This window comes from Bufo bufo, chromosome 2 (genome assembly GCF_905171765.1).
Source record: "Bufo bufo chromosome 2, aBufBuf1.1, whole genome shotgun sequence".
NCBI lineage: Eukaryota > Metazoa > Chordata > Amphibia > Anura > Bufonidae > Bufo > Bufo bufo.
In genome coordinates this window covers 703,814,701-703,829,842 of record NC_053390.1, presented here as the reverse complement: position 1 = coordinate 703,829,842, position 15,142 = coordinate 703,814,701, and the positions used below count along the sequence as shown (strand labels likewise).

Genomic DNA, 15,142 nt, shown 5'->3' with positions numbered 1-15,142 from the left:
GAGCTGTCACACTGCTATTTTTAGCACCAATGACAGTCTATGCCGTTAAAAAACGGGTTCACAAGGACAATGTGGCCTCTTAGGGGTAAAAAAAAAAATACTCACCTCATTCACATGCAGAGGCAGTCGTTCCTCTCTTCATTGAAAAGGACCTGCACTCAGAGTGATGACGTCACCACGATGCTGGGAGCGCACGTGACATCATCAAGCTGAGCGCAGGTCCTTCGGCGGGTCCCTTTCAATGGGAGCAACTGCCTCTGCGCATGCAAGGGATGAGTTGTTTTTATTTTTTTTGCTAAAACAAAAACATATCTGGGGCCACTATGTGTACTGAGGGCACTGCAGGGGTTGAGATCTTACCAAAAAAAAAAAAAGCCAATGAAATTAATTTGTTTTTCATGGCCATTTTTAGCAGCCATTAAAAACGGATGCAAAATGGCCATTAAAACCGGACCATCAGCCTGAAAATGGATGCACAAATGGTTAAAAAATGGCCATGAAAAACTGAAAGTGTGTCCGTTTTTAATACCCTTTCATTGTGGTGTGCATGTAGCCTTTCTCTGCTCTGCCCCATAGAGTCAACCCTCCTCCGTGATTTCAAAACACTAATAGGACATCTATAAAGGAGTGGTCACCACTAACTCACCATTCTCCACGTGTGACTCCAGCTGATCCACAGGGGACACGAATGACGAGAGCTGCAGATGACTGGATAAGATGGTGAGAGCCCACGGAGAGGCGCTTAGAATATCCGTCATTAACAAAAATGGGATGTCGGTGTAGACACGGTCTAAATGTTCAAACTGTCAGGGCACAAAAGAGCAGAGAACGGGTTTACATCACTGCTATAAGCTGGACATCCATCAAAAAAGGTTTTTATGATCTTTTTAGATCTTTCTAGATGTAATGCTGACCTTTATAGAGACAAACTTCACAGCTACGTCAAAGGGATACACCGTCTCAATGGTTACAGTCTCATCCTGGAAGGGAAAGGAAGAGTCAATATCATATGTAGCCTCGGAAATGTTCAGTTCTATTTACTGTCGATTTTGCAACTGCTGTTTCAGTAAAATAACACTTTTTGACTTCTGATGTTACCCCCATGACACAATCACCCCGAATATCTACAGGTCATAAATATACAAGCTGATCATGTGAGACACCTCCATCCCATGGCACGAGAATATCCGCTTACCCTGTGACATCTGCAGACAACCTCTTTGCCATCCACAGAGGTATCTATCAGGTATGAAACATAAACCAGGAATACCCGCGATCCAACAGTGCTGCAACGGATGTACAAGGGCATCTCCCGCTATACAGATAGCAAGACGCAACAGTTAGTACACGGTAATATAAAATACAGCAGCGTATATTTCAAAGGTAAGTAGTTTGGTTTTATTGCTAAACGGAGAAAACAATACATAGGACGCCAATTATCATTACTAAGAATGGAGGCTCCCATAGGGATATTCGGCAAAAACCAATGGCTATGTGCAAAACAGCACCACCTAGTGGTCACATCAGAGAATCTCAGTGATGTATAGACATACAGTATACACGGAACTGTATAGATGAAAATGAGAAAATAATGAAATGTATGTGAAGTATGCAGATTTCACTGCCACTTTTATCTAATATACATCATATACGTGATTGCAGAAGAGCTGGCAGTGTAATAATAAAGCTCCCTTTCAGATGCCTTTTATACATTTCTGGAATGTATGCTATAAAATACACAGCAGTAACAAAGCCATGTATAACAACGTTCGTACTGTACACAGCAACCATCAGGCTTCAGTGTCCTGCCCTCAATCCCTATATAAACATATGGCTGCGGTATTACACCAGTATATATAGCAGGTGAGCGTGTATTTGCTTTCTGCAGGTATTTTCTCCACAATACACACTGGCTCACCTTTTCTCCAGGCTGCAGCTTTCCTATGGGGATGTCAGTGAGAAGCGCCGGGCTTGAGTCATCGCACATTTCTGTTCCCTGAAGCGTGACCAGAGTCTTCTGTGTGAGGTTGGCGTCTTGCCCTGTCAGAGACATTGTTTTCCTGGGTTACCGCACAATACACACCATGGCGTCAGATAAGGTGATGAAAGGGACAGTAATGACGCCGCTCTAGCCAGGACTAAAGTCCTATTTAACATGAGGACTACCATCAATGACGTCTAAGCGGTCAACAGATGCACTTCTACTGCCAAGTCTACACAGTGCAGTTTAGGGAGTTTCTTTCAAAGCCGAAAAAACAGGAATAGGCTGGGTTCACATCACGTTTTCCCTCTACGTTTACGCGTGTAAGTCAGGAAACCTCCTACGTCTATGGGGTTCCGTTAGTCAGATGGAGGCCAAAAGTGCATCCTTCTCAGAGCTGGCTGGTATACGTCAGTATACAGCAAAAAATAGTAAAATGAATAAATAAAAAATAAAAAACTGTGTAGAATAGTGTAGTAGACTGCACTATGCCATCCTGTCGTGTTCTGTAATTAAAAGGGATTCATATAATAGCCTACGTATATAATAGGCTGGGGGTAAACAGTCCCCTCAGGGAGGTCCTATGTCGTCACTGCCCACATATGGATAGCGGTCAAAGGAAATCCCAGAGGCAGAGGAAATAAATAAAATGGCTGCCCTGCCCGCAGTGCGATATTGTAGGTATGGGGGTTCATGTTATAATTAAGAATATGCATGTTAAAACTGTGAGCACTACCTTGTCATTGAAAGTGTTAAAATGCCCTTGTCTTGTTCTATGGCAAGTTAAAAAAAAAAATCCCTACAAGCCTGTCTCCTTGGCAACAGACTACAAGCTACCATCTGTCAGCATTCACTGTAATGGAAAAATGCGTCAGATTGTAGTCTGTCACCAAGGAGATGATAAGATTAACCTGAAAAAATGAAGTTTGAAGGTTTTTTCTTTTGAATTGTAAAAACATCTAGAAATGGTGAAACCACATATGGTCTTTCATGTGGCACATAAGAAGGCAACATTTAAAAGGACAAGGAGTGGGCAAGGCACACTCGTCACATTTAAAGGGACACCTTCAAGTGTGAATGCGCTCCTATTTTTATCCTGGGAGTAGCGTTCTTGTGCACTTTTGCTCTTCGTACCAAACAGACCGCCTTGATTTAGTGGTACATATAGCTGTGCTTGGTCCTCCTCTCACTGGTTACTTGGTACACATAGAGGGGACTTGGAGCAGCATACTATATGTGCTGAATATAGATGCCCATACGGCATAGATAGGTTATGTTTAGCGTAGGACCTGCCTGACTGAGACCACCGCGGCGGAGGTAGGTGGGCACAGATGTGTTTTGATCAAAATATATTTGCTGAAAGTCTCAGATTTTATTATATCAGAATGAGGGCTTAGTCTATATGTAATGCTTGCAACCATTGTGTTAGAGTATTATTATTTTTTAAGTGATTTTTTTCATAAACGTAGCCATGGACATCCGCATATTTATTTATCATATCGTGCTGCAGGTCTTAGTTTTTTATCTTTTTTTGTGATTTTTGTTTAACCACCTCAGCCCCCAGTGCTTAAACACCCTGAAAGACCAGGCCACTTTTTACACTTCTGACCTACACTACTTTCACCGTTTATTGCTCGGTCATGCAACTTACCACCCAAATGAATTTTACCTCCTTTTCTTCTCACTAATAGAGCTTTCATTTGGTGGTATTTCATTGCTGCTGACATTTTTACTTTTTTTGTTATTAATCGAAATTTAACGATTTTTTTGCAAAAAAATGACATTTTTCACTTTCAGTTGTAAAATTTTGCAAAAAAAACGACATCCATATAGAAATTTTGCTCTAAATTTATTGTTCTACATGTCTTTGATAAAAAAAAAATGTTTGGGTAAAAAAAAAATGGTTTGGGTAAAAGTTATAGCGTTTACAAACTATGGTACAAAAATGTGAATTTCCGCTTTTTGAAGCAGCTCTGACTTTCTGAGCACCTGTCATGTTTCCTGAGGTTCTACAATGCCCAGACAGTACAAACAACCCACAAATGACCCCATTTCGGAAAGTACACACCCTAAGGTATTCGCTGATGGGCATAGTGAGTTCATAGAACTTTTTATTTTTTGTCACAAGTTAGCGGAAAATGATGATTTTTTTTTTTTTTTTTTTTTTTTTCTTACAAAGTCTCATATTCCACTAACTTGTGACAAAAAATAAAAACTTCCATGAACTCACTATGCCCATCACGAAATACCTTGGGGTCTCTTCTTTCCAAAATGGGGTCACTTGTGGGGTAGTTATACTGCCCTGGCATTCTAGGGGCCCAAATGTGTGGTAAGGAGTTTGAAATCAAATTCTGTAAAAAATGACGAGTGAAATCCGAAAGGTGCTCTTTGGAATATGGGCCCCTTTGCCCACCTAGGCTGCAAAAAAGTGTCACACATCTGGTATCTCCGTATTCAGTAGAAGTTGGGGAATGTGTTTTGGGGTGTCATTTTACATATACCCATGCTGGGTGAGATAAATATCTTGGTCAAATGCCAACTTTGTATAAAAAAATGGAAAAGTTGTCTTTTGCCAAGATATTTCTCTCACCCAGCATGGGTATATGTAAAATGACACCCCAAAACACATTCCCCACCTTCTCCTGAGTACGGAGATACCAGATGTGTGACACTTTTTTGCAGCCTAGGTGGGCAAAGGGGCCCATATTCCAAAGAGCACCTTTCGGATTTCACTCGTCATTTTTTACAGAATTTGATTTCAAACTCCTTACCACACATTCGGGCCCCTAGAATGCCAGGGCAGTATAACTACCCCACAAGTGACCCCATTTTGGAAAGAAGAGACCCCAAGGTATTCGCTGATGGGCATAGTGAGTTCATGGAAGTTTTTATTTTTTGTCACAAGTTAGTGGAATATGAGACTTTGTATGAAAAAAAAAATAAAAAAAAAAAATCATCATTTTCCACTAACTTGTGACAAAAAATAAAAAATTCTAGGAACTCGCCATGCCCCTCACGGAATACCTTGGGGTGTCTTCTTTCCAAAATGGGGTCACTTGTGGGGTAGTTATACTGCCCTGGCATTTTCCAGGGGCCCTAATGTGTGGTAAGTAGGTAAATGACCAGTGAAATCCGAAAGGTGCTCTTTGGAATATGGGCCCCTTTGCCCACCTAGGCTGCAAAAAAGTGTCACACATCTGGTATCTCCGTACTCAGGAGAAGTTGGGGAATGTGTTTTGGGGTGTCTTTTTACATATACCCATGCTGGGTGAGAGAAATATCTTGGCAAAAGACAACTTTTCCCATTTTTTTATACAAAGTTGGCATTTGACCAAGATATTTATCTCACCCAGCATGGGTATATGTAAAATGACACCCCAAAACACATTCCCCACCTTCTCCTGAGTACGGAGATACCAGATGTGTGACACTTTTTTGCAGCCTAGGTGGGCAAAGGGGCCCATATTCCAAAGAGCACCTTTCGGATTTCACTCGTCATTTTTTACAGAATTTGATTTCAAACTCCTTACCACACATTTGGGCCCCTAGAATGCCAGGGCAGTATAACTACCCCACAAGTGACCCCATTTTGGAAAGAAGAGACCCCAAGGTATTCGCTGATGGGCATAGTGAGTTCATGGAAGTTTTTATTTTTTGTCAAAAGTTAGTGGAATATGAGACTTTGTATGAAAAAAAATAAAATAAAAAAAAATCATCATTTTCCACTAACTTGTGACAAAAAATAAAAAATTCTAGGAACTCGCCATGCCCCTCACGGAATACCTTGGGGTGTCTTCTTTCCAAAATGGGGTCACTTGTGGGGTAGTTATACTGCCCTGGCATTTTCCAGGGGCCCTAATGTGTGGTAAGTAGGTAAATGACCTGTGAAATCCGAAAGGTGCTCTTTGGAATATGGGCCCCTTTGCCCACCTAGGCTGCAAAAAAGTGTCACACATCTGGTATCTCCGTATTCAGGAGAAGTTGGGGAATGTGTTTTGGGGTGTCATTTTACATATACCCATGCTGGGTGAGAGAAATATCTCGGCAAAAGACAACTTTTCCCATTTTTTTATACAAAGTTGGCATTTGACCAAGATATTTATCTCACCCAGCATGGGTATATGTAAAATGACACCCCAAAACACATTGCCCAACTTCTCCTGAGTACGGAGATACCAGATGTGTGACACTTTTTTGCAGCCTAGATGCGCAAAGGGGCCCAAATTCCTTTTAGGAGGGCATTTTTAGACATTTGGATACCAGACTTCTTCTCACGCTTTGGGGCCCCTAGAATGCCAGGGCAGTATAAATACCCCACATGTGACCCCATTTTGGAAAGAAGACACCCCAAGGTATTCAATGAGGGGCATGGCGAGTTCATAGAAATTTTTTTTTTTTGGCACAAGTTAGCGGAAATTGATATTTTTTATTTTTTTCTCACAAAGTCTCCCGTTCCGCTAACTTGGGACAAAAATTTCAATCTTTCATGGACTCAATATGCCCCTCACGGAATACCTGGGGGTGTCTTCTTTCCGAAATGGGGTCACATGTGGGGTAGTTATACTGCCCTGGCATTCTAGGGGCCCTAAAGCGTGAGAAGAAGTCTGGAATATAAATGTCTAAAAAATTTTACGCATTTGGTTTCCGTGAGGGGTATGGTGAGTTCATGTGAGATTTTATTTTTTGTCACAAGTTAGTGGAATATAAGACTTTGTAAGAAAAAAAAAAATAATTCCGCTAACTTGGGCCAAAAAAATGTCTGAATGGAGCCTTACAGAGGGGTGATCAATGACAGGGGGGGTGATCAATGACAGGGGGGGGTGATCAATGACAGGGGGGGTGATCAATAACAGGGGGGTGATCAATGACAGGGGGGTGATCAGGGAGTCTATATGGGGTGATCACCACAGTCATTGATCACGCCCGTGTAAGGCTTCATTCAGACGTCCGGATGCGTTTTGCGGATCCGATCCATCTATCAGTGGATCCGTAAAAATCATGCGGACATCTGAATGGAGCTTTACAGGGGGGTAATCAATGACAGGGGTGTAATCAATGACAGGGGGGTGATCAGGGAGTCTATATGGGGTGATAACCACAGTCATTGATCACGCCCGTGTAAGGCTTCATTCAGACGTCCGGATGCGTTTTGCGGATCCGATCCATCTATCAGTGCATCCGTAAAAATCATGCGGACGTCTGAATGGAGCTTTACAGGGGGGTAATCAATGACAGGGGGGTGATCAATGACAGGGGGGTGATCAGGGAGTCTATATGGGGTGATCACCACAGTCATTGATCATGCCCCTGTAAGGCTTCATTCAGACGTCCGGATGCGTTTTGCGGATCCGATCCATCTATCAGTGCATCCGTAAAAATCATGCGGACATCTGAATGGAGCTTTACAGGGGGGTAATCAATGACAGGGGGGTGATCACCACAGTCATTGATCATGCCCCTGTAAGGCTTCATTCAGACGACCGGATGCGTTTTGCGGATCCGATCCATGTATCAGTGCATCCGTAAAAATCATGCGGACATCTGAATGGAGCTTTACAGGGGGGTGATCAGGGAGTCTATATGGGGTGATCACCACAGTCATTGATCATGCCCCTGTAAGGCTTCATTCAGACGTCCGGATGCGTTTTGCGGATCCGATCCATCTATCAGTGGATCCGTAAAAATCATGCGGACGTCTGAATGGAGCTTTACAGGGGGGTAATCAATGACAGGGGGGTAATCAATGACAGGGGGGTGATCAGGGAGTCTATATGGGGTGATCACCACAGTCATTGATCACGCCCCTGTAAGGCTTCATTCAGACGTCCGGATGCGTTTTGCGGATCCGATCCATCTATCAGTGGATCCGTAAAAATCATGCGGACGTCTGAATGGAGCTTTACAGGGGGTTGATCAATGACAGGGGGGTAATCAATGACAGGGGGGTGATCAGGGAGTCTATATGGGGTGATCAGGGGTGATTAGGGGTGATCAGGGGCTAATAAGGGGTTAATAAGTGACGGGGGGGGGGTGTAGTGTAGTGTAGTGGTGCTTGGTGCTACTTTACTGAGCTACCTGTGTCCTCTGGTGGTCGATCCAAACAAAGGGGACCACCAGAGGACCAGGTAGCAGGTATATTAGACGCTGTTATCAAAACAGCGTCTAATATACCTGTTAGGGGTTAAAAAAAACACATCTCCAGCCTGCCAGCGAACGATCGCCGCTGGCAGGCTGGAGATCAACTCTCTTACCTTCCGTTCCTGTGAGCGCGCGCGCCTGTGTGCGCGCGTTCACAGGAAATCCCGGCTCACGCGAGATGACGCGTATATGCGTCGCTGAGCGCAGGGCTGCCACCTCCGGAACGCAATCCTGCGTACAGCGGTCCGGAGGTGGTTAATTTAAAGCGGACCTTTCATGTTTTTTTTATTCTAGATAAATACCTTTACTTGTGGGGTACCCCCCAGAATGCATTAGGGCAAAACTGATCCGTTTTGGACCGCTTGTGAGAGCCCTGAACGAATCTCACAAACGGAAACCAAAACGCCAGTGTGAAAGTAGACTTAACATGCTGAGTGGGAAAACTACAGAAGGGGGAGGGGGGGGGGACAGCGGGGTGTAGGAGCCATATTTTAAAAAAACAGGCAGGGTGGCAGCATCAGCAAGTAAAGGTTTTATCTAGAATAAAAAATAAAATAAAAAAAAACACATCAAAGGTCTGCTTTAAAGGGACACTTCTATCAGAATGTCATAATTTGTTAACTCAAAAACAGCGGACACTTTCTTTCCTTTTTCGTTTCATCAGTACTATTTCTGTGAAAATGAAACAAAATATTGTCCTTCTGTAGAAGTTAGAAGAGAGAGATAAAACTCCTAAACAGATAGATAGCCTATTGTTTATTTTACTGCTGCTGTGAGGGAAAACATGTTATCTGTAATACCCATGCTGGGTATAAATGACCTCTGACCCCATGCTGGGTATAATTACCAGATGTTGATTCAGTTACATATTTATTCCGAGAGAATTCTTGTACAGTCACTCAGAATTGAGAAAGCTCGTTGGAAGAACGAGTGAAACGTTTTCAAGAAATCTACAGTAAGTCCAGTTGCCTTGATTTATTCTTTACAGCTGTATATACCATGACCTGGATAAATGAGAACCTTCACAGACATGTTATCTGTTGGTATAATGGTAGATTTGTAGAAGTAGGATAACAGTCGGTTAGCTCTATTGTTTTATCGATGGGACTAGATAAAGGCATCTAAGAAGAGCATTGCACTTATCAGTGTAATGTATGAAGCTATAAATTACTCTCTCTGGTCACAGTGAATGGTCTGACTGAGAAAGTCAAGCAAGGCTGTCTGCTGTGCTAAAAGTCAAGACAAAGGCGGAAAGTCAAGAACCAGTACAGGAAGTAGAATACAAGAAGTGACTTATATACAGAAAGCTCATCCCCCAAAAGCTGAATACCTGGTTTGAGTCCTGCAGTCAGCTTCACATCCTTGATGACCGTGTCCTCCTGAGACTGTATGGTAATCATCAAGCAGTACATCTCATTATTTAGCGCTGGCGGCTCATGGCGCAGTTGCATGGAGACTTTAGGTACTCTGGAAATAACCCTGCAAAGCAAAAACATATTCATTTGAATCTTGAGCTGGTGAAGTAAGAGAAGTATGAGATATTCCATGACACTTATCACTTACATGGTGTTGGCTTGGATTATGATGCTATCCCAGTGCACTTCAGCATCAGGTAGCTTAGGCCTGCGTTTAAAGGAGCGAGCGGCCTGGATGGCTTCCTGAGCTGAGGCAGCATCTCCTCCACCACCCCTCCAGTTCAGAATGACACAGCGGCCAGTCTCACTGCCCAGGATTAGATCTACGGATGTTATCTGCACAGTGGAGAAAAGAACCCTTATTATTGTTTTGTCCTACATTCCGTGCGGATACGCTAGATTTGATCAATTCCGAGTTAGATCTTCTTCTGCTCTCACTCACCTCAATCTTCTTACCAACATCTTCAGTTTTAGCAACAAACTTGAAGGTGAACTTTCTGGTTTTTCCAGGCACCAGGCACATGGTTCCTTGTGCTGACTGCTCCAATATATCGCTGGACTGGTACTGCTCTTCAACCACACAGTACTGGTTGTATTCCTTTCCAAAAAATGCAACATATGTGTCACAATATTAGTCTCTGCTCACATTTTGTTGGTCAATTCTTCTTCTCTGCAACTTTAATGACACCGAACTTTTTATGTTCATTTACTGTTAGATGCAATGAATAGTTTCTAAACTTACATGAGTCCACCTTGCTTGTACTAAAACATGAGGACATAGTGTTATTTCATATACAAAGCAAGTCATGTGTATGGAAATGATGTTCATTGTCACTGCCCTCATTCTGTAGGCTATGGATTGCCATTTACCACAGTTAAAGTCACCATAAAGGACCCAGGCAACTGTCTACCGTCTCATGAAAGCTAGGAGGGACAGACAGTGGCGGCTTCAACGAGTTCTCACTCTTCTTAAATTTCTATGGCATTGATCTCTTGGTTGGAGATGGTGCACACTAGTTTCCATATTCCCCATTCTTTTCAGAATGCAGACTGATGACTTCCCCGCCATGAATACATCGTCAATATACCATAAATGCTTTTGGTAACAAAAAAAAACCTAAAACAAAACTCCTTCAATGTAACTGAACTTGTATTTATCACCTGGTTGCAGAATCCAACACAGAGCTTGGAGAAGCGGATAGGATGTGGGCAATCTGTTTTTAAATAGACGTACAGCTCCACCGGTGTATCGACATGAAAACTTGGTGCCAGAAACTTGGCCTTGCATTGTACTGCACAGCAAGAGTTAAAAAAAACAAAAAAAAAAAAAACACAGAAAGGTTCAGATCAGAACACATACATCCAAGTATGACACAAAGCATGCAGAAGTCCGCACCATCTCACGTACCAAATGGAACAAAGTCTTGCACTTCAATGGTAAACATATTACTGCCCGCCAAGGACACCCTGTCCGCCCACAAGCGTTGCGCCAGTTTCACCATGGATGCATCACATTCTGGCTCTGGATCAGGACTCTCATTCTGCACATTATGGAAGAAAATATTAGCACTTTTGGGTCTACATAGAAAATTCTGCTCAGTTTTTGCAGTGTAGTCAACTCACCATTAACACCATAATTAAGTTCTTTTCAATTCTGGACTTCTGATCGTCCTTTAACGTTGATGCTGTTTGGAGAATAAAGAAAAAACAACTTTGCAACCCGAACAGTTGTAGACGTAAAGGGGTTGCCCCACGAAAAATAGTCTACATTTTCCAAACCAGCACCTGGATCTGAATACTTTTGCAATTGCATGTACTTAAAAATGTAGTATAGCCGGTGAGCTATTCAATAAAATGTATAGCGCCACCTGCTGTTTGCTCTTTTTCTAATTTCTCTGTCCTGCTCAGTTTCATCCTTCAGCTATCACCAGCTGCACTACAAAAGGACACACTCCCGGAGAAAGGACCCCCCCCCACCCCCCCCGAGCTGCCAGCTTGAAGTAAATCTAGCAGAGTAAGTGCAATAAGATCTCTGGATCCATGTACAGGGTACAGGGTCGGATCTAGCTTTGTTAGAAAGAGATTATCAATACTATAGGATCTTGGATTTCCATTTTTCACATTAATCATACGACAACCCCCTTTAAAGGGATATTTAAAATCTTACATATTGGCATATTGCTAGGAGATTGATTAATGGTCTTTGGGCGAAGGTCCAACCTTTGGGGGTCTCCTACTGGTCCTAAGAATGAAGGGGCGGCAGTACTGACGTAGTGCTCCCTCTTCTAAGCTTTTCCTGGACAGCGGCACTCCCAACCAGAGGGAGGGGTAAATCTGCAATGCGGGTCCTTCATTCTTAGGGGGGGTGTCAGAGGATTATACATTGATGGCATGTCCTACCAATATGACATCACTTTATAGGATGGGGAATACCCCTGGCCACATGGAAAAATGTGGCCCTGGTTTAATGAGCGGTCCAGGGTTTTAGTTAATCAGGACACTTGTCAGGAAAGAAGCATACATACTAAAACTAGTTCTTACGATATGAACAGCCATCCCTATAGAAAATGATTCATATGGATGGTAATACTTATCCTTGTGGTGCTCCATCACTGTAAAGGATGACGTATATGCTTATTAGAACATGTACTTTATAACACTGACAGTCTCCACCTGCTTGAACAGACTGGCTTTGGGGTTCCGATTACCGACAGTTAAAGGAGTTGTCCGTTTTTTTTTTATATTGATGACCTATCCTGAGGTATCAGATTGGCCGGGTTCAGACTCCCGGGATCAGCTGTTTGTAGAGAAAGCAGTGATCGTACGAGCGCTGCCTTCTCTTCATTGTTTAGCTGCTTGCTTGCCGTCTCAACCGCAGCGGTGAGCAGTGTAATTACAACAACACTATCCCATTCACTTCAAAGGGATGGCTCTTTTCTATTCACTTGGAGCCAAAGACGTCCCATTGAAGTGAAAGGGATAGCGTTCCTGTAATTACATCTGCTCGCCACTGCAGTTGCATCGGCAAGCAGGTAAACCATGAAGAGAAGGCAGCGCTCGTACGAGCACAGCTTTCTCTGCAACCAGCTGATCGGCCAGGGTGCTGGACCCCCTGCCAATCTGATATTGATGACCTATCCTGATGATAGGTCATCAATTTAAAGACAGTGGACAACCCCTTTAACACCAGGGTGCACAGCCCCACATATTTAATAAAGCCAAAGGAGCTTTGAAATGTTCAAGTGGCCTCCTTAGGACTGAACCTGCAGTTTTTTTAAAAATGGTTAACCCACCATTACTAAAAGATAAAAACCACAACCATGGTGTTAATGGAGCGCATACCTCTTCCAAGCAGCTCCAGAGAGTAGGTGATGTAATCTTTAAGTTGTGCCATTAGATAAGCACATTTTAGAGCTGTACTCAGTATAGAGGTGAGCAGGGTCCACCACCTCTCACTGCGGTAGTCACACATGACATAATCCAGCAACCTGGGATATTAAATACAGCAAGTGAATACAACTATACACCAGCTCCTACTGACATATTATTCAGATTGTGCATGCTAGGAGAAATATTAAAGCAGTTGTATCATTTTGCCATTACTAAGGCAAGAGGAGACACAATCCCGACCACCTCCAAGTCGGGAAACAGCAGAGCACTCCGGCACTCCCATTGCCGTGCATGACCGCATAGAACACCAAGCTATGCTGTTTCAGAGTTAGGGAAAAAGCACAACTTGCCGTGCGACATTGTTTCCGTAGCTCTCTTGTACGGCAATGGGAGCTAATGAAACTGTGAGCACCGTTTCCTGGCTGGGAGGTGGTCGGGACTGTGCCTCACCTCGCCTTAGTAACGGTGAGACGAGACAACCCCTTTAAGAGCTATGGATTACACCGTTTACACATAATGGCGCAATGTGGGGCAGATTTCCTAATGAAAATGCGTCAGAATTCTTACTCACAAGGCATGCGCCACATATACTTAGGAAGTCATTTAACATTACCCAGTACGCAGAAAACTGGCGTGAATACCATTGTGTCTAGATTTAGGTACAAGTGGGGTTTCTACGCTCGGCCCTCTGCACTGGTTATTGGGGTGGGCAGGGCCATCAACCCTGGCCCATTTACCATCATATAGGACCGTTTACTGGAGTAAATGATGACTGACATCTAGAGATGAGCGAACTTCTGTTTTAAGTTCGGCGTCTAAAGTTCGGCTTCCGGTTAGCGGAGGATCCCGATATGGATTCCGAATTCCGTTGTGGTCCGTGGTAGCGTAATCAATAATGACCATTATTGATTCCGCTACCACGGACCACAACGGAATTCGGAATCCATATCGGGATCCTCCGCTAACCGGAAGCCGAACTTTAGACGCTGAACTTAAAACAGAAGTTCGCTCATCTCTACTGACATCTACTTGCACCTGGAGTAAATTTCAATCTGGGCGCACACACTGCTGGAGGATGCAATTATTTTGGGGATATTGAAGACCAGCGTTGAAATGCCGGTCTTTGATAAATGACCCCCTAAGTGTCACAGACATTTGGGTGTGGCTCAACAGGAATAGTTCAGCAGAAAGAGGTCAACTTTGCGTCAAATTTAGGTGAAAAAGTATGCTACAGAGTAAGACAATTAATAGGTAGTGTAAATCTTGGCTAGAAAGACTAAAAATGCACCAGTATCGGCCAATGTGATACCACATCCGATGCATCTTTAGTCTGTCTAGTCTAAGTTTACACTGTCTAAATATTAGACAGGATTAGTAAATCTGTCTAAATGTAACAGACATTCCAACTTTAGAAGAATTTAATCTGCTAGCAATATGATCAATAGAGCTTCCCTATAGTATTCTACCATTATATTGATTATTACTCGAAAGATCCAATGTAAAGGTTTAGAACTTACTTCAGGGCCTTAGTGTAGTCTTTGGCGTAGTAATATTCTTCACCCATCTGTACCACTGTAAAAACAGACAACAAACAAGACCACCTCATAGTAAGAACATGTATCGGCCAGCCTTATAGTGTACCTGAATTTATTTTATTTTTTTATTTGCATAATGGCAGACTTCTTTGTATAATCAAAACTGTGAAGGAACAAGTATTTTTTTGGGCTTCCCTAAAGTCTTCCTCAGCCATATTATTCACTGTTCCATCTGCACAGCTAGATGCATTTAACTCAGAAGCAGGGGGCAGATCCCATCTGTGAAGTCTGCCAGCACTGTACTGTACGTTTCTTTTCCTTCCCACTATGTTTGTTTTCAGCTCCAGAGCTCATAGAACAGATAAGGAGGGGGAAATCAGACACAGGAGGCACCTATAATCTTCAAAAGCTGTGTAGAAGCAGTTGCTTTATCAGACTCAGGATCTCAGCTAGCGTTGATACTACAGCTACATGTAGGACATGATGTGATGGGTTCAGGTTGTACAACTTCTTACAGGAAAACTTTGACAAAAAGTCTGCACCAGTTTTTTTTTTACCAGACTCTATAGGATACAAGAACGTGGTGTGCTGTGTTTTTGTATCCATCAAACAGAGGCATTAAATGTGATGTGAACCCACTCCTGAAGGGGGTTGTCACAAAACATATTGTCAATTTTTCAAAC

The 15,142-nt window shown here is 42.9% G+C and overlaps 1 protein-coding gene across 1 annotated transcript in view; it reads right to left on the bottom strand.

Moving 5' to 3' along the window:
* Positions 1–15,142, bottom strand: part of TRAPPC11 (trafficking protein particle complex subunit 11) — a 50,938-nt gene that overhangs the window by 16,106 nt on the left and 19,690 nt on the right. The window contains exons 14-25 of the mRNA XM_040418715.1: positions 14,442–14,496; positions 12,877–13,022; positions 11,158–11,219; positions 10,943–11,075; positions 10,696–10,826; positions 9,977–10,132; positions 9,683–9,870; positions 9,450–9,598; positions 1,919–2,040; positions 1,196–1,315; positions 915–980; positions 647–803 (exon numbers count right to left, since the gene is read on the bottom strand). Coding sequence (XP_040274649.1) covers positions 647–803; positions 915–980; positions 1,196–1,315; positions 1,919–2,040; positions 9,450–9,598; positions 9,683–9,870; positions 9,977–10,132; positions 10,696–10,826; positions 10,943–11,075; positions 11,158–11,219; positions 12,877–13,022; positions 14,442–14,496 — 1,485 coding nt within the window. The remainder of the gene's footprint in view (positions 1–646; positions 804–914; positions 981–1,195; positions 1,316–1,918; positions 2,041–9,449; positions 9,599–9,682; positions 9,871–9,976; positions 10,133–10,695; positions 10,827–10,942; positions 11,076–11,157; positions 11,220–12,876; positions 13,023–14,441; positions 14,497–15,142) is intronic.